The 26,058-nt window shown below is 38.9% G+C and overlaps 1 protein-coding gene across 6 annotated transcripts in view; it reads left to right on the forward strand.

The window, feature by feature from the left end:
- Positions 1-26,058, forward strand: part of LIMS1 (LIM zinc finger domain containing 1) — a 167,933-nt gene that overhangs the window by 97,779 nt on the left and 44,096 nt on the right. For 3 of the 6 annotated variants that reach the window (XM_054592015.1, XM_054592014.1, XM_054592013.1), the window contains exon 1: positions 24,620-24,913. The exons of 1 other annotated variant lie outside the window; for it this stretch is intronic. In XM_054592015.1, coding sequence (XP_054447990.1) covers positions 24,729-24,913 — 185 coding nt within the window. In that variant the 5' untranslated portion in view covers positions 24,620-24,728. Of the gene's footprint in view, positions 1-4,311; positions 4,842-24,619; positions 24,914-26,058 lie in introns of those variants that run through there. 2 more of the 6 variants (XM_054592018.1, XM_054592016.1) reach the window with 1 other exon arrangement.

Below are 26,058 nucleotides of genomic sequence, written 5' to 3' on the forward strand. Positions count from 1 at the left end.
GTAGAGCTCAGCTGGAGTCAGATGGCAGTGGAGCCATTGAAGGATTTTTCAGCTGGATCAACAAGTGATCAAATTATATTTTTAAAACAACACTTTAAAATTTGAAGATAGATTAGAAGAGGGCAAGATAAGTGACAAAAAGATCAGTTAGCAGGCTGAGAGAAATTAAAGGAAGATAAAAAGAACTTCTGAAATAGCGTCTAGCCCAGGACAGGGCACCAGGTAAATATGTATTAAATGAACAAATGAGATCAAAAGTCCTACACTGCAGTGTTGAAGATTTTCAGAAAAGGGGGAGATCAATGCAGATTGGAAGATCTAAGATAAAGTCCAGCTTTTGGCTTCTGAAAGATCTGTCCGTTTCCTGAAATGGCTATAAAATTGTATGCTCACATGCATTTTCTAAGAGAGGAACATTAACTTTTATCAGATTCATAAAAGGTCTGTGGCTCTCCCTAAGATGGAAAACTACTGGGTCAGATGTTAGCCCAGCACAACAGAGATCTTGTGTGATTTTCCATAGAGCTTTGTATTTAGTCATTTCAATCAAAGGCTTATGTTTATGGAGATTATCAGCTATGCTGGTGACATCAAGCTGGGACTAGTATCTCATCATACCAGGAATCAAGGTACAGATTCAGAGAGAACCCAACAGATTGGACAGGAGTGAATAAAGTTATAATTAGGTTCATAGATCAGCTGCACTGTATTAGTGGAATGGAAGATACTAGGCTTACCAATTTTTGTGAATGTTTGTTCCTCAGTAGCCATTGCACATGAGGGAAAAGGGAGAGCCCAGGAGCTTTATGGAGCAGTAAGTGCTTTGCTGGAATTAAGAAGAGGCAGCATCCCACTTCAGGGATGTACAGGAGTGAGGCTAGACTGGCCTTCAAAGAATGTTTAGAGAGCTAAAATAAAAATTTTCCTTAAATGGATACCCATGGAAAATGTACTCACATAGACCTCCCTCTGTACTGTTGACAGTTGTTTGAAATTTAAAACTTATTTTAAGTGGGCCTGATTTGAGAATCAGGCACACTAGGTAACTCTTTTTGTAGAAAAATATGAAAGGAAAAAAAAATGAAACTGCTTTTGCCTGTGGAGGCCCTGCTGTGTGTTTCAAGGGTGTGTTCTTACAACCTTATTGCTGATGTACAGGAGCACTATGTTACAAGGGAAGAATTGGTAATCTGGCTGCAATATAAGCCAGTCAGTGGTGTGTATTTGAGGCATTTCCCTTACAGAAACTGTGGTGCCCATCTGTGCTTGTGTTTTCGTAGTAGAACTAGGAAGAAAGACAAGTAAAAAATGTCAAGGCATATTTGAAGGGCTGCTGGGGAAAAAGAGGATGCCTTTTTTTTCTCTGTCTCTTTGTTTTCAATGAATCGACAGTGTTTAAAAAAGCTTTTTCCAGAGCCCCAGAATTTAATTTTACTCAGTTGTGACAGTTTTGTTAGGTTGAAAGCATTGATTTACTGAAATTCCTATTTGTCAGTACAGCAATTTTAAAAGTTAGAGGGCAAAATTGTTTTTTTGTTATATCACTAGGGAACTTCTTTTTCTGTTCACATTGTTTTATCCTTAGATACATCAAATAGATAATCTGTGTCCTATACGGTTAGCTGTTTCCTGTCTTGTTAACCTGTGGGAGTCCCTGTCCCGTGGAGTCCCCCTGGCTGTCACGGATGAAAAAATGAGTCTTTCCAGACACACTTGGTCTGCCAGGAGAAAGGGTTGGCAATTCCCTCTAGTGGAGAATGCCCTGGGCCCTTTTCTGAAGTGGCTTTTATTGAAAACAGATATGCGCAGGGATATATAGCAGGCATATATGCAAAGTTTATCAATCAATGCCTAAAGGCTATATTTACAGAAAACAGATAGGGATCATAGACAGCAATTGAAGGAACACAGATTTGCCTCAGGTCAAGGTCTGTTAGACTTGCTGACATCAGATGGTCATTGAGGTATGGCTCCTGAATTCAGGAATTCACTCCTGTTTAGATCTTAAACATCTGGTTTATATTAACAGGGCTATACAAAACAAAGCAAGCTTCAAAGGGTACAGTGCATTTTTCAGACGTAATTTCCCACGGGAGCCCTCCGTGCTATCATTGGGTCATGTCTGCCTCCCAGCATTTCCAGTTTCCTTGTTGAGATTTACAGGCCCCTTCCAAGGCCTGGCTCGCGTGGGGCTACAATTCCAGATAACACACAAAGTGGTCCCCAGCATTAACCTTTAGTAGTTATCAAGCTTTTGTGCTGACCTGTGGGGCTTAGTTGACTGAGCATAGTACCACAAAGCGAAGGGTTGCCAGTTTGATTCCTGGTCAGGACACCTGCTTGGGTTTCTCAGGTGGTCCCCGGTTGGGGCATGTGGTTTGGGCTCGTGCGAGGGTCAACTGATTGATATTTTTCACACAGCCAATGTCTCTCCTCTTTCTCCCTCCCTTCCCCTCTCTCTAAAAATAAATAAAATCTTTTAAACAATTAAAATCAAGCTCTTTATTTAAAATTTTTCTGTAGAAACAAGTTCTATATAATGTTGAGATTTGTGTGTATGCAGTGAATGCAATTAATTTGTATGTTATTCACCAGGCATCTATTCTGTTTTGATGCTGAGTGAAAAAATTAAAGATTGAGTGTTGTTTCTCTTCATTTTTCACCTGTCTTGACAAAAATGTGAGAATTAGGCACTTTGGGAGTCTTAATTTTATGTTTCCATTACTGTAAATTTTAAACTTTTCTGTATTTTAGACCTCTGTAGGATCCTAGGGTTCTGTACAAAAGAGAACTCTAGGATCTAAGTGATTTGTTTGTTTTTGAATAGGCAGTATATTCAAAATTCAGAAGGTATAAGGTGGTATATAATGAAAAGGCTTTCTTCTGCTATTTCTCCACAGGCAGTTAGGATATGAGGTTTTTTTTGTGTCTTCCAGGCCAAGGAAGAGATAAATCTGTTACTTATATTTTTTAACATCTTTTATCACTAATTAAATCTAGTGTAGTAACAAAATAGTAATTTTGTTCCTGAATCTTTAAAAACATACATTATGTTTTGACGGCATCAATAGAAAGTTGTTTGTTTATTGTAAGGCCCATTTCTCATGCTCTTGTTGTTGGAGTATTTTAGAATGGAAAGAAGCTAATACAAATTACTCAAAGAGAAATTATTGGAACCATAACATCAAACTATTGGCTAAGAACTTGCCAGTGATCTAGCTTGTGTTTATAATATGCATAGAGTGGAATTCAATTAGATTGAAGGTGGGAACCCTGCCTGCTTTTGCACCAACATTTGGTGTTGAATGATAAAGGGGGGTGGAGAGCTGGGTGAAAAAGGTGAAGGGGGATTAGCAGTATAAATTGTTAGTTTCAGAATAGTCACAGGGGATGTAGATACAGCACAGGGAATGTAGTCAGTAGTATCGCGATAACTATGTATGGGGCCGGGAGTCTACTTGAGGTATTAGAGGAACCATTCTGTAAAGTACATGATTTTCTAACCACTATGCTGTACATTTGAAACTAATCTAGATTAATATGGAATGTAAACTGTAATTGAAAAATAAATTTAAAAAACCCTTACATCATACTATCTACCTTCCATTATACACAATCCCCCTTGTAAACACTCACCCATACCCTGTTCCAAAAAACCAAAACCTCCTTTCTTACATTGCCACTCTCTAGGATCACATAAACAGATAAATAAATACAGGGACTGGGTAGGCACCACAATGGTGATAAATTAAAGTACACATTTTATGATAGGGAAGTATTCAGAAGTTGAGAGAAGAAACTACCTTTCTTTCAGTTAAGAATTTTTGAGTCATGTTTAATGGGAAAAAGACACTTCGTTACTAAAGAGGATTTAGAGTAGTGTGAGAGGGAGGAATTGGACTGCTACTCTCACATTTCTGCTCCCCTTCACCCCCACTCCCCCAACCCTGCCTCACGCCTTTTTAAGGAAAATGTCCCAAAGAGCTCAGGATGACCAGGCACTTATTTAAACTGACAGCTGCCTGTGAAATGTTAATGGTTTCCTGACAAATAAAATAGAGCAGGGCTCTTCTTTAGTCATTATCTTACTGGAGCTTTTCAGCTCAATTTTTTTGAATCTTCATCCAAGGATATGTTTATTGATTTTAGAGAGAGAGGAAGCAGGGAGGTAGAGACGGGACGGGGGGTGGGGGGGGGAGGCAGGGTGAGACAGGACAATGACACTGATGTGAGAGAGGAACATGAGTCGATTGCCTTGGTGATCAAACCTGCAACTTAGGTATGTGTCCTGACCAAGAATCAAACCTGGAACCTTTTGGTTCAAGGGATGAGGCTCCAACAACCGGAGCCACCTGGCCAGGGCTTTAGCTCAATTTTAATACAGAATGGTGCAGGAAAGATTTATAAGAGAATTGGTATAATTATTCATAACAATTAAATTTTTCTTATTAGTAAACATGTGTGCAGCCCAGGTCACACTCACCCCCTCCCCTCAGACACACACACCCTCCAAGGTGGAAGGCACAGAGATAAGGCAAGCTAGGCCTTGCTGAGAAGGGTGTGTACCAGCAGAGAAACAGGAAGCTGTGCTTCAGAGCCTGGCCTGCTTGGAGGTTTCTAACTCTGGGTCAGGTGTGCTGAGGTTCAGCAGCAGAGACACTGTCTTTCTGAGCCCTGGCAGCCATGCTGCTCAGCATAAATACTTTATAAAGTGTCTGTAATTTATGTGTAGAGAAAGGTATGACTGCATTACAGCTTAAAGAGCTTTCACATTCAGGCCTCTACAGGAGAAGACGAGATCGTGCTGATAGTTTGAGACTAACTGGGGAGGAAGAGCAAAGGTGAGTGCAAAGTCATGGTTGGCTAAAGGTCAAGGCGCCTAACGATTGCAGTGGATGCAGTAATGGGGAATACACATTGAAAAGATTCCTCTAGGAACCTCTTGTGCTCGATTGGAACTGTGCAAAACTAGAATTATTTTTTCATTTTGTTCACAAATCCTGTAAGTTGTTTTAGCTCTTCCCCAAATCTAGTATTTTTATGTCTTTAAAAACTATATAATTACCACAGTAATATTTAAAACTGGAAACAATAGATTTTTATCGCCTTGGTTTAAAAATGGATTGCTTTGGTGTATTAGAACATGTTTCTGTGAGGAATTTTTATTTAATTTTTGGTGGTGAGTGTAGCTTGTGGTGTTTGGGTGGGGGTCAGGGAGTGTTCATACAGGATACTTTGTTATTGAAATGTATTTAACAAAGGAATACAGAAAAACTATTGCAGGTAGCCTAGGAAGGAAGGACATCAAACATCTGAAGACCATTTTAACTAAAAATGTTAGGGGTTTTTGTCTTCAAAGTTAATTTGCCTGAAACAGCACAATTTTGGCTTTTGTTAAACTGTCATTTTTTTTTTTTTAAGATTTTAGGTACTGAAAGGCCCCTGCAGCTTTAAGCTATATGTTAAAATACACTAACTTGGAGTCTCTTTCTGAAACAAAGTGTTCCCGTTTTAGTGCTGACAGAACGCTGCAGTAAAGAGAGACTTCCTTTTCTTTTCATTTTATGCATTGTATAGTGTTAAATGTTTACAGGCTTTCAAGTGAATGTTCCAATTAGATGATAGGAGGGATATTTATATGTTGTATATTATTGCTCTTTTTTTTTTTATAAACTCATTTTTAGAGTTTCTGTTAAATTCTCTATTTAAATTTGACAGGGAAAATTTGACAAGTGAGCTTTTTTTTTCCTAAGCAGTATTTATCTTTTTATTGTTTATTTTATTACAGTTGTCCCAATTTCTTTGTTTTCCCCCTTTGCCCCCTTCTACCCAGCTCCCCACCGCCACCCCCCAGGCTCTTGCCCACAGTGAATGATCCCCTTTCCGTTGTTTATATCAATGAGTCATTCATACATGTTCCTTGACTACTCCCTTGCACCTCCTTCCACCATTCCCCCCTCCCTGCCCTCCTCCCCTCCTATAGCTATCAGTCTGTTCCATATTTCCATGTCTCTGGTTTTGTTTTTCTCATTAGTTTATTCATTAGACTCCAGTTAGAAGTGAGGTCATATGGTATTTGTTCTTAGTTGACTGGCTTATATCACTTAAAATAATAGTCTCCAGTTCCAACCATGCTGTCACAGAAGGTAGGACTCCTTTCTTTGTGCTTTGTGGTATTCCATTGTGTAAATGTACCACAGTTTTTTAATCCACTCAGCTGCGGATGGGCAGTTGGGCTGTTTCCAACACTTAGCTATTATAAAGAGTGCCATGTGTTTCAGGATTCTTAGGGTATTTTCCCAACAGTGGAATCGCTGGATCATAAGGCAGTTACAATTTTAATTTTTTGAGGAAGTTCCATACTGTTTTCCACAGTGGCTGCCACCAGTCTGCATTCCTACCAGCAGTGTGCTAGGTTCCCTCTTCTCCGCATCCTGACCCGCACTTGTCTGTTGATTTATTGAAGAAAGCCATGCTGATAGGTGTGAGGTGATATCTCATCGTTGTTTTAATTCACATCTCTCTGATGGCTAGTGATGAGCATTTTTATTGATATATCTATTGGCCCTCTGTATGTCCTCCTTGGAGAATTGTCTATTCAGGTTGACAAGAAAACTTTTTAAAACTTATATTAAATTTGTCTTTTTCTTATTTTATTTTTTCCCAAACCACACTCCCCACCCCGGCCTTGGGAGCCATCAGCTTGTTCTCTGTATCAGTGGGTCTATTTCTGTTTTGTTTGTTCTTTATTTTTGGTCTTTTTTTAAATTACATTTTATTTTTTTAAATTTATAAATCATGTTTATTCTATTACAGTTGTCTCAATTTTTCCCCCATTATCTCCCTCTACCCATCCCCTCCCACCCCCCCACCCCCACTCCCACAGTCAATTCCCACTCTGTTACCCATGTCCATGGGTCATTCATACATGTTCTTTGTCTAGTCCCTTCCCCTTCTTTCCACTGTTGTTCTCTTTCCCCATCCCCTCTGGTCACTTTCAGTCTGCTCCATGTTTCCGTGCCTGTGGTCTATTTTGTTCGTTAGTTTATTTTGTTGCATAGAGTCCACTTATAGGTGAGATCATATGGTATTTGTCTTTCATGAACTGGCTTAATATTCTCCAGTTCCATCCATGTTGTCGCAAAAGGTAGGAGTTCCATCTCTCTCTTTCTTTGTTTCTTAAGTGCAGATTGCTTTTATTTTTTTTAGATGTCACAGTTAATTATAAAATATTTTTAAAAATTTAAAACCATAATAAAGTCTCAGCAATTAAAACAACATGACATGAGCACAGAAATAATCAAGTAGATAAATGAAATATAATGAGCATTCTAGAGACAAACGTATATATCTGCCTGACAGTGTAATATATGATTAAGTTCATATTTCAAATCAATGGGGAAAAGAAGCCTTATTCAACAAATAGGGTGCATGGACCACTATTACTTGAAATAAAACAAATACAGAACCCTGTTTCACACATTACACAAGAAATATTCAGGTGAGTTAAAAATCAATATGTAGAATCTAAGGAGTTTTAGAAGGAAGTAGAACTAATATTTTTCAAGACTTGAAGTAAAATATTCAAACCCAGAAGCTATAAAGTAAATATTGACAATATGACTATATTAAACATTTAACTATATAGTAATATACATATAAAAAAAGTTGAAAGACAAGGAATAGAATAGAAACGTATTTGCAACACATCTGAAACATGGTTAATAGGTCTTTTTTCTTTTTTTGTTTTTTTAGGGAAAAAAGTTCTACAAACCTTTAATCAGTAAATGGATAAAGAATACCAAAAAGTCATTTAAAGCTTTTTTTAAAAAAATAATAGAAATAGACAAGAAATATACTAAAACAGGTTTAGTTTCAACAAATAGTAAAGGAACAATTAAAATAACACATCATTGTCACAATGAGATTAATGAGTATTATTACCAAAATTATTGGTAATATCAAGTATTGGCAACTCTGAAAGGAACTGGGTATTCATAGACTCTTTTTCTTCATCTTAAAGCAGTCCCTTTAGCATCTTTTGCAGTGCTGGTTTGGTGGAGGTGTAGTTTTTTAGCCTTCTTTTGTCTGGGAAACTCCTTGTTTCACCTTCCATTTTAACTGAGAGCCGTGCTGGGTAGAGCAGTCTTGGTCGCAGACCTTTGCTTTTCATCACTTGGAATATTTCTTTCCAGTCCCTTCTGGCTTGCAGGGTTTGTGTTGAGAAGTCAGATGCTAGCCGTATCGGGGCTCCCTTATAAGTGACTGCCTCTTTCTCCCTTACTTGCTCTAGGAGTCTCTGTTTGTCTTTGATATTTGCCATTTCAATGATGATGTGTCTTGGGGTGGGCCTCATTGGGTCCCTCTTGAATGGGACCCTCTGTGCTTCCTGGACTTGTGTGCCTTTCTCTCTCCTCCAATTAGGGAAGTTTTCCATCATTACTTTTTCAAACACGTTCTCTATCCCTTCCTCATCCCCTTCTCCTTCTGGTATCCCTACTATACGGATATTATTACGTTTCAGGTTGTCCTGCATTTCCCTCAATGCCTCTTCATTCTTTTTGAGTCTTTTTTCATTTTCTTGCTCTTTCTGGGAGCTCTTTTCTACCTTGTCCTCCAGCTCTCTGATTTGGTCCTCAGCTTCATCCAGCCTGCTTTTGACTCCTTCTACTGTGTTCTTGAATTCAGAAATTGTATTCTTCATTTCCTCTTGTCTCTTATTGATAGTTTCTATGTCCTTTTTCATGCTGATATAGTTTGCAGTAAGTTGCTCGTAGTTTCCCTGTAGTTTTTGGTAGTTCTCTCTGAGCTCACTGAGCTCATTGAGCTTCCTTAGAACCGTTGTTTGGAACTCAGTAGCTGATAGTTGACTTGCCTGTATTTCATTTAGTGCTCTTTCTGGGGATTCCTCCTTTCCCTTCGAGTTGGGGATATTGCATTGTCTTCCCATTATTTGTGAGACTCTTCTATTTTGCTTCTGCTTCTTAAGTTGATCTCTCTTGATCTCCTGACTTTGTGGTGTGAACTTCTGTGGTTGGAGACCACTGTTTTTACTTTCTGGATCTGCCTCTGATGATGTCAGATGTCGTTCCTGTCTGACCTTAAGCAGTCTTTTGAAGACTTCCAGGAAGTCTTGCTGTCTGTGGCTGTCTCCATGAGCTGTTAATCTAATCACTGTGCACTCCGCAGGTGGTTTAGACAGCGCAGGGCGGAGAGGAATCCCACCTGGGGGCGAGGCTATTGGGTCCTCTCATGCTGCTGCCTCTCAGAGGAGGGGTCTCTGCCTGAGCAAGGTGGCTGCTGCCTCATGGGGGATGAGTCAGCACTGGGATTCCACTGGCTACTCTCAGTTTTCTCCCCAGAGCCTCTTTCCCTAGTCTCTCATAAGGCATCTCTAGCCCACTCTGTCCCCACCTTTGCCAGAGCCCAGGGTAAGTGGTTGCAAATAAAAATTTTTACATTGGCCCTTTAAACAGCTCTTTGCACCTCCAGCCACCCGTCTCTGTCAGAGAGAAACCCTGCCGCTTTTCACAGCTGGCTGTTTTCTGTGTACGTTTTGGGCTCTGGTGCTGTAGACTGAGGATCCCTACTTAACGGTTTAGACCCTGCTCTTCTCAGGGGGATCCAGGTGGCAATTTCAATATCTTTCTGGTGCTTCTGCCTGTGGGCACCCTGCCCACCTTCTTGAGTCTCTACCATCCTCCTTACCAGTTAGATTGCACTAAAGCTGATTCTTCTGTCTGTCTGAGGTTGTAAGGCTCCTGTCTCACTATTGTTCAGTTGTTTGTTCCAGGTGATTTCTCCACAATTTAGTTGTAATTCCAGATTGGTTGTGGGAGGAGGTCAGTGTGACTTCCACTCACTCCTCTGCCATCTTGATTCTACCCATCATTGATTTTCTTAGTCCCACCCTGCTCTCCTATCCACAGCTTCTGTCCTACTTTTCTGAAACCATCTAAACTAAATGGTATGGTTTCTCTCTCTGTCCTCATCCTTACCCTATTTTTGTTTAAATAAGCTTTGTTTAAGCGTAATTTTAGATTTATAGGAAATTATGATACTAGTACAATTGTTCCTCTCTTTATTTCAGTTTGATCGCTTTGATTTTGATCCTACTGGCACCCTTCATCACTAAGGCTTGCCCCTCCACTCTTCTACCAGTTGAGTTTTACTTCTCTAAGGACTGCTCATACAGTTTAAAAATAACAATGCTTCTTTGATCATATTTGCTTAAGACAATATTTACTGGTTTTGTGGCCGCAGTTCAGAGACTTATTGCTATCACCTATATACATCTCAGTGTTTCCATTAGCTATCATAACTACTTAAAGAAAGCACTGTCAGTTGGTAATGAGTTGAAATTGCACATTTTATTGTCAAAGTTCTAATTGTTTTGAGTAATAGGAATGAGAAAAATGACAATATTATCAATACGTATGAGTATGTATCGAACTAGAAATGGACCACAAGGTTATCTGTGAGCTCCTAATTTGTAATGTCCCTGCCATGTTTTGGTGGAAATGAAATACTCGTAGGATTGTTTATAGACAAGATTCTTCCTAAGATGGTCTTGTGCAAAATACATAGACACTGTAATTGTTTTAATTATCAGTTTAAAGTGGTACATACCAGTAAGTTAACTTTTACGCATAGTAGAAATGGTGAAATATATCAGACCATTTCAAAAAACCAGTCAACATTTTTTAGAGCTTCTGATCATTACGATACCAAAACAAAACAAAAAGCAAGTATCAGTTATAAAGCAAATTTTTCATTTGAGAATCTCAGAAAAGGATCCAAGGGTCCAGTCAGAAGCTTTTCAGAGAATCATCTTTTCTTCACAGTATTTCCCGGGCAACTGCAGTATAAAAGCAGTGATGCTCTATGGAGGTGATATGAGAAGGGGAGGGTTTGAATAATAGACTCTGGATTCTGGATTCTTTTCCTGATCACCTTCCTTTTGTTTTTCGTGTGGCAGCTACTAGGGCATCATAACTTAAGAGAGCATGATTTAAAAGATGGTGGAAGACAGCCAGCCCCTATTTAAGCATCTGTAATTTTGAAACAGTGAAATTCAAGCATGTCTGTACTGAGCCTCCTTCAAAATTCAGAGTGCTGCTGCATTGCACATTATAGGAAATAAGAGCTTAAATATATGTCAAGATTACATGCTGAAGAATTTATGGTTCAAATGATATGATGTATGGAATTTGCTTCAAAATGTTTTATGTTTGAAGACTAGATAAACATATTGATCACGATTTGAGAACTTTTGGAATTATCAAAATAATGGATTTGATGGGATTCATTGTACTATTCTCTCAGTTTAAATGTGTTTGAAATCTTCAGTAATCGAAGTTTAATTTTTTTTTTTTGGTATGTATCATGACAAATGACACAAATCTAACTTTGCCCTCTTAGGTAACTATGACAGTATAATTTGTCTGCAAACAGAAAATAGTTATTATTAATCTGTTTGGCAGAGCTTCCTGTCTAATTTTTAGCGTACTAAGTAGGCCTAATTAGTTCAAAAACTTTTATAAGAAGAGAGAGTAAATCCTTGAGGTATTTCAGGGCCCATTGGAACAACCCAGACCAAAACCCTGGGAAAGTTATAGGCCCAGTACAGCGGTTTATGACAGTGAGGTTGGGGGTGAGGTGGGGACTAAGTTATCACTTACAACAAAGCTAATGTTTTCGTCCCAAGTTTCAGAGAGAATTACACATAGCTGGCCATGTAGGAGGTGAGGAGGATGTTGTCCATAGAGTCTGGAGAGACAGAAAAGGATAGAATCCTCTCTTCAAACCTTGCAAAGATGGGGTTAGGGGATTAGTTAGCTTGAGCTTTTGCTGCCTGCTGCGCCCCAAGTCGCAAGTCTCAAGAGACAGAGAAGAAGGAGAAATAGACAATGTCCCTGTACAGGCTACCAAAATGTTAAGGTGGTTGGTGATGCAGGCTGTGAAAGAATTCTCAAAGAGAAAAAAGTGCAGAGTAAAGTTTTTTATTCACTTTCTAGGAGGGGAGAGGGGCTTGGTGTGGAGAGAGAACACCAACAGCGTAGGGGCTTGGAGCTTTCATTAGGTGATTGGGATGGATGTAGAGAAGGATGCGTCAGTTGGTCTTATGTAGGCTGCAGCTTGTTTCAGTGTTATCTTTGGGTGCAAAGCCTGGTTGTTGAGGTCTGACATGCCCTATTTCATAAGTTCCTGGAGCCTGAGTGCCTTCAGGACGCTTCCAGTAATTTTCTAGTCCGGAGGATAGAGGCTAATAAAACAAGAGTCAGTCATGTTTTATGGGGTTGAGCTAGCTCTGGCAAAGAGGGGCTGAAAAAGGGGCCTTTTGTCCTATTACTCCTCCCATTCCTTCCTAGTTTCTAGGGCAGATACAATTGTTTTGAGTTGCTAAGGGAGAGACGTGATTCATATTGGATAAAGGGCCCATGAGGTTCGAAGAACAGTCAGAGTCCTGACTTTAGCCGCTTATATCCTGGGTTCAGTCAAGGTAGAAGAACCACACAATAATTCAAACGAGGAAGGTTTAATATAAAGATAGAATTGTTAACTCTAACAGGGGGTTGAGGTAATAAGGGATTGGCTAGTGAGAAGTAGAGAGAACACTCAAGAGTATAGGAATAACAGCTACAAGGAGCATCCAGTACTCCAGGGCTGAGATAGAACCCCCGAGGAAAAGCTCCTGTCCACCCCCTGACCCACAGACACACTGTGGAGGCTCTTGGAATGGCAGAGAAGTTGCTTAGTGCCAGGCCAGTGAAACTTGAAAGAAATCTGAACTTTTGGAGACCCTTCCTCCAGAATGCTAAGGAAGGCCGTTCTTGTGAGGTGTCTCACCAGACGCACTCCATTACAGAACTGCCAAAAGGGAGAGTTGGGGACAGTGTCAGTGTGTTGCAGTCTGCCGTGCACTGTAGGAGCCAGAGGTCACCTGCTGCCAAACAGCCAGGGACTGCTGTCTGAAAGGCTGCCTGCCTCTGGTTGCCCTGCTTACAGGACCTGGTCACTGATGAAGTTGTGTGTGCCGCAGGAGCCTAGTATGGAAGAAAGCCCTAACCCTGGAGCTTGCCAAGTGAGCAGTCAGGACCAGGATGCAAAATCCTTTCCTCCAACAGGTCTCTTCAACACCCTCCACTGAAAAGCCCGGGTGCCAGCTGGCAGAGGACAATGACCACTTTCACAGAGCAGGCCAAACTCCATATAACCAGAATACTGAAGAGGTTCCAGTAACACTCCATCAGGGAGATGAGTGGGTCTGTCTGCTCTCATAATTACCATGTTTTATATATTATTTCAAGATTTATAGAATACATCTTTTTTTTTTATCCTCACCCAAGGACATTTTTTCATTGCTTTTTAAAGAGAGAGGGGAGGGAGGGAGGGAGGAGGGTGAGAAACATCTATTGGTTGCCTTCTTGTACATACCCTGACCGGGGATCGAACCTGCAACCTGGGTATGTGTCCTGACTGGGAATTGAACCCATTAACTTTTGGTCTATGAGATGACACTCCAACCAACTGAGCCATGCTGTCCAAGGTTAGACTGCGTCTTCTTGAGAAGAGCTGAAGGAATTGAACAAAGAGCTTCCCACCTAACCTTGTAAAATGCTTTCAGAAACCCACCTTTATCCTGTAACAGAGGACAATAAGCTCTATGGGGAGAGAGGAGAGCTGAGGACAGGTGCCTGAAGAGGAAGAAGAAGATGTCAAAGACACCCAGGAGAAACTGAAGCCCTAGTTGTGTACTGAACAGCATGACCCTGATAACTTCAGGTAGTCAGGCCTCCTGTAGCCTATCATTTCCACATCTTTTGGTCACACTTGTGGAAAAAATCTAAGTTGTAGTAGCTAGAACAATTCCTCGATTTTCTATATTTACTTCATGAAATTTGAAGGTAATGAAAGAGAAGAGACCTTTTTAAAGTTAACAAAAAATAAAAATAAAAATTTTCTTCTGTTTAATCCTGTCCAATATATGCAATGTTTAATGCAGTAAAATATACATGAAAACAGGTTCTATGTTAAAAGAAACAACTGGGAATGAAATATATGTAGATTTAAATTTGAAAAGATTTTTTGCACTTGACTTGAGTAAAATGTTCTTTCTTCTGCCCTTCCATACTCAAATTCTCCTGGTTTTCATTTACCTTCTCATTGAGGAAAGTAGATTTCATGTTAAGCTGTAGTTACAAAATAAAAACTCTCAGTGACTTCCTCTACCAACTTAGCTGAAGGTCAGTGTTCAGTGAGATATCCTTAGCTGAAGCAGACTAAAATAAGAATGTAATTTAGAGCCAGAAAGTTTGGTGCTGATGGCTACCACAGCCATATAAGGAACCCATGGATACACTGGAAGGATTTTCCACGTAAGCTGGGCATTCTCTTAATTCAGCACGCTTAGCTAAAAATACTGTTGTATATTTGAGATACAAGCCTTTCTTAAATTTGTCTATTTGGTCAGGACACAATATATCTTTATGAGAAGATGTTTAGGGGTGAGAATAGTGTTGTTGTGTCACAATACAAATGCCAGAGAGAAATTATTTGAATAATGGAGGAACTCCTGCAGAGACATTTTCCAGTAAAGTTGTTTAAAATTTTAAGAGAAATATTACACAACCTGTGAACGAAAATTTTAAGAATGTTTTTACAGTTGACCAAATTCTGCTTATCTGAGTGACCATGGGATGGGGATTCAGTGAGAGAAAATTTCTGAGAGAGCTTATAGATTTCAAACTGCAGTGATGATAGTTAAATGAGTTTTCTTTACTGAGACGTAAAAGGTGAGAGGAGAAAGTCATGCTGAAGCACATGAGCTGCATGGAGCTTGTTTAAGTTTATGGAGAGGGAATCGGCTCACTAGCACTTGTCCAAATGTTCTTTTGGATGTTTTACCCAGTACTAGGAAAGTTTGATTAATACCGAAGATAATTCTGAATAGTTATCTTGCTATAATCCTGTTTTTATTTAAAATCATATATGTATTTTAAAAAGGAAAGATCAAGCGTTAATGTGCTTATCGCTAGATGGCAGACATAATCAGTCATCTCTGCCTTTTATAAATTTTCTGTAATAAATTACTTTTGGGCTAAAGGAGGTGACAAATTAAAAATTAAAACAATGCTGCCTAGTGATCCTGGTGCAAGTGTTCATATTTCACATACGTAAGAGTCACAGAAACTGGGGCTGCCCCATTGTTCAAATTATTTATTAGTTTTTCTGAACATAGTTCTCTGGATAAAAAGAGTTTCATGGAGAATAGAAACACTATTTTTATTTTTCTTATCCTCATCCAAGGACATACTTATGGATTTTGGAGGAGAGGGTGAGAGAGGGAGAGAAACATCAATGTAAGAGAGAAACATCTATTGGTCACAGGGACATAACGTGCAGCCCAGGTATGTGCCCTGACTTGGGATCGAACCCATGACCCTTCGATTTATGGGCTGACACTCCAACCAACTGAGCCATACCAGCCAGGGCAAAAACACTGAATATTAATTGTTTGTTTTAGGACTAAAAGTATGCCTTCCAATTTACTTACTGAAACACTTTAATTTGAGATTAAATTGTGCTTCACTCATTTTTTTTATGAGGGATATGAACACTCTTCTTAAAATATCACCAATTTTGAGGTGCTATAAATCTTGACTCCACCACCAAAGATAGTCCACCTTTAGGTGAATTTCTTTTGAAAGGATGTTACAATCAGATACAAATTGCCTTCTTTGGTCACAGGGTCCTTATCACTGCTGGATTGGTCTGAGTATTTGGGATGAGTTGGAGGCCCTGGAAAGGACAAAAGGATAGTTGATAGGATATAGGGAGATCATTACGCTCTCTTCATCTTTGTTAGTCTCTAGTTATTTCTAATATGCTCTAACAGGGCCAAAGAGGCTCCTCACTACTTCGACTGTGATCCCAAAAAGCAGCTCCAGTTTTTGAAAGCAGGTAAATATGCAGTTTTCATTTTTTAAAAAATCCTCACCAGAGGATATGTTTACTGAGTTCAGAGAGAGAGCAAAAGATTGAGAGAAATATCAATATGAGAGAGAAACATCTATCAGCTGCCTTCCACATGCACCCTGACCAAGGATCAAACCTGCAAGCTAAGTATGTGCCCTGACTGGAAATCAAACCCACAGCCTTTTGGTGTATGGGACAATGCTCCAACCAACTGAGCCATCTCGCCAGGGCAACTTTCTTCATTTTATATTTGGGATTTTCATCTTATTTTGCTCTCTCTCTCTGTCAGCCTCTATTGTAATTAATAATTTTTTTTTTTTTTTTGCTTGTGCAATCAGGAATTAGGAAACAATTCGAACAGACAGGGCAAAATGGTATATTAATAGCAACTTCATGTCCTTTTCTGGCCAGCCTTTGTGTACTTCCTCACCGTCTCTTAAAATAAAACAGTGCATTTGTCCATGAAGCTAGGAAGTGAGAAAGAACTTTCCAGCTCCATTATCTTTACTTACATGCTATGATTGTTTTGTTCTTAGTAATAGCGGAAAATCAGATTAAATTTTCCATTTGAGTAGAATTGAGAATCACAGTGAAAATAATTTATTTTACCATGTGGTAATTTAACCAGGCCATCTCAACAATTTGTATACTCCAGCATTCATGGAAGCTTTTCATTGACTTTGGAGAAGCTTCATTCTGTTAGTTGTTGCCAAGTGTTTTGTTTAGCCATCCACATACACAGATCTCTCTGGAATGGCACACAACATGTAATAACCTTATTTCTATGTTATTTTTATTGATTGATTTTTAGAGATAGAAACATCAGTTTGTTGTTCCACTTAATTATGCATTCATTGGTTGATTCTTGAATGTACCTGATCAAAGATTGAACCCACAACCTTGGTGTATCAGGATAATATTTTAACCAACTGAACCACCCAATCAGGACCTTGTTCCTACGTTAGAGTCTCACATTTTAGTGGCAGTTGGTTAAAATATGCAGCTTGGGTTTTAAAAACCACATATGTGAAATATTTGATAGTGATGTACATAATTCAGTAGTTCCTATTTGAGAGAATTTTAATTTAGAAATACCAGTTATTTGAACGTTGATTTTTAATTAACTTCCCACCCTACTTCAAGAGCTATTTTGATGCCACTATAGTGGGAGTAGTAATTTTTCAATGAAGGGAGTTCAGGTAACTTTTTCTGTGGTTACAATCGTAGTCTAAAAGAATTGTTTGCATTTTTTAGAGTGGTATTAAGTGCCAAAAATGGTTTTAAAGGTAACAAAATGGCTGGATGTAAAACTTGAGCAATGGTGTTTATCTGACCTCAAATTAACCCCTTGTCTTCTTGAAAAATAGAACACTTTTTTTTTTTTTTTTTTTTTTAACTCTGCGCTGTGGTAGCTGGATAAGAGAAGTACATGATCAACCGATTAACCTGTACAGTCCTTTTGGACAAATAGTGTCACCTAAACTTTCAGGGGTCACATACATGACTACTGACTCTCACTCAGGAACTAGGGCCCATAGATAGCTTTTTTCACTTAGCATTAGGCACTGAAATAGAAATCTGTATCATTCTATGCTTGAAAAGTGGAAGAAACCACATATATCCATATATTGTTTCCCGAACTGTATTGTATACTGAGAAACAGAGGATGTGCCTTGTATTCTCTTGTTCATTCATTTAACAGACATTTCTTAGGTACTCCCGTATGTCTGTTGTACGGTGAGGACATAGTAAAAGATCCTTACGTTCAGACATAATGTAAAATAATATAAGTAAACATGGAATAATGCAATTACTTTTTAAGAAACTATTGACTCTAATAGAAAAGCTGCTAAGGGAAGGGGAACCTGTTTATATTGCCATAAGCTCCTAAAATACAAGACCTTGCTTATTCTTATAATTGCAGAGTTCTGTGCCTTTCTGGTTGACGTAGAACCTTCATTTTATTAATTAGTTCCTTTGCTGTTTAAGTATAAGTAACATATGCAAGGTGCAGAGAGTTTCTCTCCCAGTCTTTTGTACTATGGAGGGACGCATGGGAAGGAGATGTGTGGTAGAAGATGATCTGGCTCTTTCATAACCCACCTTTTCTTTCTTTAGAGCATCAGCCTGCCTTCTTCAGAACTCCCAGCTTCCAGTAAGCATATTCGTTGGTTATAAAAATAAAGGAAAGAATGAGATCTGGCAAAACAAAGAGGCAGAGCCACAGATCTGTCTTAATATTCTTATAAATGTTTAAAAATATTTACATAGCATATGATACCTTTGCTCACAAAACTGAATTATGTCAAGGTGACTTATATTGAAGAGTTCAGTCTAGAGCAGGGGGTGTCCAACCTTTCGGTGTCTCTGGGCCACACGGGAAGAAGAAGAGTTGTCTTGGTCCACACATGAAATATATTGTGACACATAATCACAAAAAATATCTCATAATGTTTTAAGTAAATTTACAGTTTTGTATTGGGTTGCATTTATAGCCATCGTGAGGTGCATGCGAGCCACAGGTTGGACACTCCAGATCTAGAGTTTCTGGATGCCAAGAACCCTCATTAATATAGTCCCAGCTGGAAAACAGGGAAACCTGGGGGAATAAAAGGTCTTCTACATGCTTTTCCTTAACACAGTATTCTTTTCTTTTTAATTAATTAATTTATTTTTTTCAAATACATTTGTCTCTGCCTTCCCCCCACCACATTCCCTTGCCCCCTCAACTGTCTCCCTCTCACAGCCCTTCCCCTTTCGTTTTGTCCATGAGTCCTTGATAGATGTTCCTTGACTTGCCCCCTTCCCTTCCTTTTCTCCCCGCCCCTCCTCCCTCCTCTCTTGTCTCTGTTGGTTTCTTTTCCTTTCAGTGTTGCTGGTCTTATTTTCCTTGCATCTTTGTATTCTTGGTTAGGTTCCGCTTATAGGTGAGATCATATGGTATTTGTCTTTTGCCCCCGGCTTATTTCGCTTAGCATAATGCTCTCCAGTTCCATCTATGCTGTCACGAAAGGTAGTAGGTCTTTCTTTCTGCTGCGTAGTATTCCATTGTGTATATGTACCATTACTTTTTGATCCAATCATCTACTGATGGGCATTTAGGTTGCTTCTAACACTTGGCTATTGTAAGTGGTGCTGCTACGAACATTGGGGTGCATAGGTTCTTTTGAATTGCCGTTTTGGGATTCTTAGGGTATAGTCCCAGCAGGGGAATCACTGGATCAAAAGGCAGTTCCATTTTCAACTTTTTGAGGAAATCCCACACTGCTTTCCACAGTGGCTGCAGCAGTCTGCATTCCCACCAACAGTGTACTAGTGTTCCCTTTTCTGCACAGCCTCGCCAGCACCTGTTGTTTGTTGATCTGTTTATGATGGCCATTCTGACCGGTGTGGGGTGGTACCTCATGGTGGTTTTGATCTGCATTTTTCTGATGGCTAGTGACGCTGAGCATCCTTTCAAATGTCTCTGGGCCCTCTGTATCTCCTCCTTGGAAAAGCGTCTGCCCAGGTCCTTTGCCCATTTTTTGATTGGATCGTTTGTCTTCTTGGAGTGGAGCCGAGTGAGTTCTTTATATAATCTTGGAGATCAAACCTCTATCTGATGTATCATTAGCAAATATATTTTCCCATAGGGTTGGCTCCCTTTTCATTTTGCTGATGTTTTCTTTAGCCGTGCAGAAGCTTCTTATTTTGATGAGGTCCCACTTGCTGATTCTTTCCTTTATGTCCCTTGCTTTAGGAGACATATCGGTGAATAAAAGCTCTTCTATCCGCCTTGAGTTTGTTTTTGTGTATGGTGTCAGCTGATGATCCAATTTCAATTTTTTGCATGTAGCCGTCCAGCTCTCCCAACACCATATGTTGAAGAGGCTATTATCACTCCATTTTATGCTTCTGCCCCCTTTGTCAAATATTAGATGCCCATAGAGACCTGGGCTTATTTCTGGGCTTTCTATTCTCTTCCCCTGGTCTATGGAACTGTTCTTGTGCCAGTACCAGATTGTTTTGAGCATAATGGCTTTGTAGTACAGTTTGATGTCTGGTATTGTGATCCCTCCTACTTTGTTTTTCTTTCCCAAAATTGCTGCGGCTATTCGGGGTCGTTTATGGTTCCATATAAAGTTTTGAAATCTCTGTTCTATTTCTGTGAAATATGTCATTGGTATCTTAATAGCGATTGCATTGAATCTATAAATTGCTTTGGGTAGTATAGACATTTCGATGATATTAATTCTTCCAATCCATGAGCACGGTATGTGCTTCCATTTATTTGTGTCTTTCTTAATTTCTTTCTTCAATGTTGTATAGTTTTCTGCGTACAGGTCTTTTACCTCCTTGGTTAAATTTATTCCTAGGTACTTTATTTTTCTTGTTGCTATATCGAATGGTATTTTTTTTTCTGATTTCTTCTTCTTCTGTTTCATTGCTGGTGTACAAAAATGCCTTTGATTTCTGAATATTGACTTTGTACCCTGCTGTTTTGCCAAATTCACTTATTAGGTTGAGGAGTTTTTTGGTAAAGTCTACAGGGTTTTCTATGTTTACTATCATGTCATCTGCAAACAATGATAGCTTTACTTCCTCCTTTCCTATTTGGATGTCTTTTATTTCTTTTTCTTGTCTGACTGCTGTGGCTAGGACTTCCAATACGATGTTGAAAAGAAGCGGTGAAAGCGGACATCCTTGTCGTGTTCCCGATCTTACTGGGAAAGCTTTCAGTTTTTGCCCTTTGAGTATGATGTTGGCTGTAGGCTTTTCATATATGGCCTTTGTTACGTTGAGGAATGCCCCATTTATTCCCATTTTGCTGAGTGTTTTGATCATAAGTGGGTGCTGGACCTTATTGAATGCTTTTTCTGCATCTTTCAAGATGATCATGTGGTTTTTGTCTTGTCTTTTGTTTATATGATGTATTACGTTTATTGACTTGCGTATATTGAACCATGCCTGCATCCCTGGGATGAATCCCACTTGATCATGGTGGATACTCTTTTTAATGTATTGCGGGATGCGGTTTGCCAATATTTTTTTGAGGATTTTAGCATTTATTTAACACAATATTCTTTAAGTAACTTGAAAAAATAAGAGTATTTTTACTGAATTTCCAGCATTAATCTGATTAAGCAGAGGACAAGTGTGGAACAATTTAGTGCCTGATGGAGGAGGATTAAGCTGTATTTCCTGTTCAGGAACAGTTTACTGGTAGCTCTGTTAGTAGTGAGGTCCATCAGCCTGCCTGTACTTGGGGCACTAGGGGAAACAAAATACAAAACAAAACCAGATTTGCTTTAATTTCAACTTAATGTCTTGTTGGCGATCAAGAATCAAATAATTTTTTAAATGCGCTCCTTACTTGCATCAAAGGGACAGTTAGGATTAGTAGAATGCATGTGCATGCAATGAGACACACACAAACTTTTAAGAGACTTTTCATTTTATACCTCTCTATAGTTTTTATTTTTCCCAAATGCACATATTACTCTTTTTTTTCTTCTCGTCAATATGATTATCTAGGGAAGTAAAATTTCTGACTTTTTTTTGTATTTATTTTCACATATACATACTTAATACATATATACATACATAAAATTGGGACTACATACCAATTAGAACAGCAAAAATAAAAAATAATGGTACTACCAAATGCTGACAAGGATGTAGAGAATTTGAATATCATACATTGCTGGTGTCAATGTAAAATGGTACAACCACTCTAGAAAATAATTTGGCAGTTTCTTTAAAAAAGTAAACATAGACTTATACAAATCAGCAGTTTCACTATTGGGCATTTATCCCAGAGAAATGAAGACTTATATTCACATAGAAATGTATGCACTACTCTACTCACAATAGCCCAAAACTGGAGACTATTGGATTGGCCAAAAAGTCCACTTAGTTTTTTCCATACGATGGCTCTAGTAGTGCTTAGTTGTCTTTAACTTCATTCTAAGCAATTTTGTTAGATTGTATAGTGACAGTGCACATTTAAAAAAAAATTATCAGAATTAGTAAATTTTTGGGTAGCCATTTTAATATTGAAGATGGAAGAAAATGCTCAACATTTTCAGCATATTATGCTTTATTTCAAGAAAGGTAAAAATGCAACTGAAATTCAAATAAAGATTTGTGCAGTGTGTGGATGGAGAAGGCGCTGTGACTGATCGAACATGTCAACAGTGGTGTGTGAAGTTTCTTGATACTATTGACACATTTGACCAAATAATTCTTTGTTGTGGGGTTGTCTTATACATTGAAAGATGTTTAGCAGCACCCCAGCTTCTACCCAATAGAAGCCGAAAGTGGGAGATAGCCGACATACTCAAAATACCCAAATCAGTAGAGTTATTGGTGAAAATGAAAAATATGCCTTTTATTTTATGGAAAAAAACTAAACGGACTTTTTTGCTAACCCAGTATTTATATGTCCTTCAATGGGTACATGGTTAAACTTTGGTGTGTTCATTATTGGAATACTACTCAGCAATAAAAAGGAGCAAGCTATTGCTATATAAATAAAACAACTTGGATGTTTCTTAAGGGCATTATGCTAGTGGAAAAAGCCAACCTTCCAAGTCACATACTGTATGGTTTTTATTTATGTAATTGTCTCAGTCATTTTGGGCTACTATAACAAAAATACTGTAGACTACATGCCTCAAACAACAAATACTTATTTCTCAAGATTTTGGAGGCTGGAAATTCTAAGATCAAGGCTCCAGCAGATCCAGCTTAGATGAAGGTACACTTCCTGGATTGTAGACAGCTACTCTGGCTGTGCCATGTCTTGTATCACATGGCTCATAGAGAGTCATGATCTGTGTTTCTTCCTTTTATATGGGTATTACTCTCATGGTGAGGGGTTGATGTCCCACTCTCATGACCTAATCTAACCCTAATAATCTCCCAGTGGCCCTACATCTAAATACCATAACATTGGGGATCAGGCTTTTAATATGTGAATTTTGGAAAAACATTCAGTCCATAGCAATAACATTCTGTAAGTCACAATTACATAGATGAAAATCTGATTAGTGGTTGCCAGGGGTTAAGGATGGCAGGATAGGGAGAGAACTCTCAGAGATAAGATGACAGAGATCTTTGTAGTGATGGACTAGCCTTACATCATTATGGGGATCTACCCTACACACACACATTGCACCAATGTGAGATTCTTGGTTTTATGTTGCAATGAGATGTAACCACTGGAAAAAGCTTGATGAAATATAGATAGGACCTCTCTGTACAATCTTTGCAATTCCCTGTGATTCCATAATTACTTCAAAATAAAAAGTTAAAAATTTGATTGCAGATCTTTCAGAATGTTTTTAGTTCCTTGGGACATAAGAGACTTTGTTATGTCTTATATTCATGAACCATTAATTTTTTCATAGTTCAGCTGTTCTGTCTAGTAGAAATAAGATTAGTCATTGTGAAGCAAATAAGGTAATTAGTTACATGTTTACTTTATTAATTTTTAGATCTCTTGCTGACTCAAAAACTGGTAGCCAGTTTGCTTTTGCATTGTTTCCGTAGTTGGTTGATCAAGTACACGAGTTATTAACTCCATTCATCAACAAGTAATTATTGCATACCTGCTAAGGGGTGGGCTCTAACCATGATGTGGGTACAGTCATGAACAAGACAAAGTTTCTACCCTCCCAGGGTTTACATTTTTGGCATTGAAATGAGGCTAAAAGATGATAGAGAAGGAACTTGTCCCCAGCCCTCCTGGATACTCTGTGAACTAGGTGTCTCTTAGTAGCATTACTTTCATGTGGGCAGAATATTTTGGATCTGATGATGATTCTGGCAGGAGAATGAACATGATTTGCTGTCACTGAACCTCATACAAATTAAGGGCTGTAAAGAATACTGTAAGGAAAATAAATAGAGCTTGACAGTACCACATTATCATCATCTTCATTGCTGACACTGTTACAGGACCTGTGATACGGTGTAATAAGGCATGCCAGTGGCATTGTTAGTCATGATAAAGACCAGTATTGGCTCACAAGTTACAGGATTAGCTGGGGATCAAATACAAAACGTTCTAACTAAACTGGCTATTTCCTGTTACCTCTTGCAAAGAAGATTCATTGAACACATTCTTGAACTCCTACTGTGTGCCAGCTGTGAGAATAAATAAGTCAAACACAGCTCTTTATTGCACCAACTCACAGATTCCTGGGGGAAAGCAGCCATAGTGCACATCTGGAGAGCACGTCATGAGCATTGTGATGCTCCTTAGAGTGTGCCAGTGGTACCAGCCTTACCAAGAGCTTTTTAGAAACAATTTCTGGGGGTGTGTTACATGCTCTCTGAGAGATTCTTATGCTCACCAACGTTGAGAAGCACAGTGTTAGTGTTTTTGAGGCCATCAGCAGACAGCCAGGGTACATGGCTGTTTCTTTATCTTGGAGACCTACCAAGCAGACCTCTATTCCTGTAGTAGTGATTACAGGCACAGTCCACTGGGAAGGCTGTTTGGCAAGGGCCAGGTTACTACTTTCTGGAATTTTTTCTAGAGCTTCCAAAATGCTAATAAATCAGGACTGTCAGGCCAACTGACTGCTTTGATGCTGGAGCTCTTAACGTGAAGGTCAGTAGCCACCCTGGCAAGCCTGGGGCTGACGTATATGGAGACAGTGGGAGTAACTCTGGCAGGGAAGCAGTAGAGGCCTGGACATTATTTCTCCGGCCTCCTGTCCTGCTGCTCTCTAATCGGGTCTCCAAGCTCAAAAGCATCAATAATGGCATTCCCGAGTAGGGCACACCACCCCTCTGTTATCCCGAAGAATGAAGAAATGTCCCAGATAGTGCTGAGCAGTGTCCACCCAGCTGATGACAACGACAGTGAAAGGGCTGTGTCCAAACCGCAGCACAGGCACAGTGACGTGAAAGTCTACAAGGAGTTCTGTGACTTTTATGTGAAATTGTGAGTGTCTCCTTTTCTCGAGTTCCCTTCTCCCAGTTCTAGCCTTTCTGGGATTTCAGCTTGATAGCCACTAATGGTGTTATTTCCTGGATTTTGAGCAGGGGCTTCCCAGGTGGTGCAGCAGATTCCAGCAGGCAGGCCAGTTGCCTGGTCATGTAAACTTATGCTGGATGAAATGTGAAGGAAAATGCTACTGTTACAGTAAAAGTAGTAACATCTGTCTTTAGCAGGTTCCTGATAATAGCACATTTGTACTGTACAGACCGAGAGGGAGGTTTAGAATTTTCGTTATTGGCATTATAATACATTTTTATACTATAAAAGTGCCCATAGGTAAGGGGCAGATTGGGGGCAATCAAAATATGAATTACAGGCTGCTGATAAAAATACAGATTTTTGTGATGTTTAACAATCAGCAGTTTAAATGGGGTTTTTAATGCTGTCTCTAGGGGAATGAATGAATAAAAAAGATGTTGTATAAGCTAGCAAATATATATTATCATACAGTTACCCTCAAAGTTCATCTATTTCATATTATTGCTGGGCTTTAGCAAACAGTTTCAAAAAAAAAGAAGTAGAGTATTCTTTAGACCAACTCATGTAAGATTGTTGACCTTATACAGCATTGTAAGCTTGGAATTAGTGCAGATCCCTAATGTGTCAATTGAGAGTTAAGGAGAATTTAATTGACCTGATTCCCTATTTCCATGAACTCATTCTCTATGGTATTGCAACAGATGTCATTTATTTTCACAGCTCATAAAGAGCTCTTTTAAGACTAATTAGACAATTATAATTACCCTGTAACTAAAATGCTTGAACTCTCAAGATGCTTTTTGAATATTTACATTTTTTTATTTTAATGCCAGAAAATTTGTTTCACATACTTTGATAAATAAGGCATTTAAATAATGGAAGGTTGATGACATCAGGTGCTCTGTGTGTGCCTGATTTTTGAAAGTAGGTTAGCTAAAGCAGTTGTGACTGGGCCGTTAAGATTCTACACTAAAGGCATGCATATACGTATAAATACATGTATATTTTTATATATGTCTCCTGCATACAAATGTATCTAGAGATATCCCCCAATATACATAATCATTGCCATCAATGCTTTTGTTGAAAATTCTGGTGAAATTTTTCTC

The sequence above is a fragment of the Pteronotus mesoamericanus genome, unplaced genomic scaffold (genome assembly GCF_021234165.1).
Source record: "Pteronotus mesoamericanus isolate MK-2021 breed Mesoamerican mustached bat unplaced genomic scaffold, CSHL_Meso_final scaffold_31, whole genome shotgun sequence".
Classification (NCBI taxonomy): domain Eukaryota; kingdom Metazoa; phylum Chordata; class Mammalia; order Chiroptera; family Mormoopidae; genus Pteronotus; species Pteronotus mesoamericanus.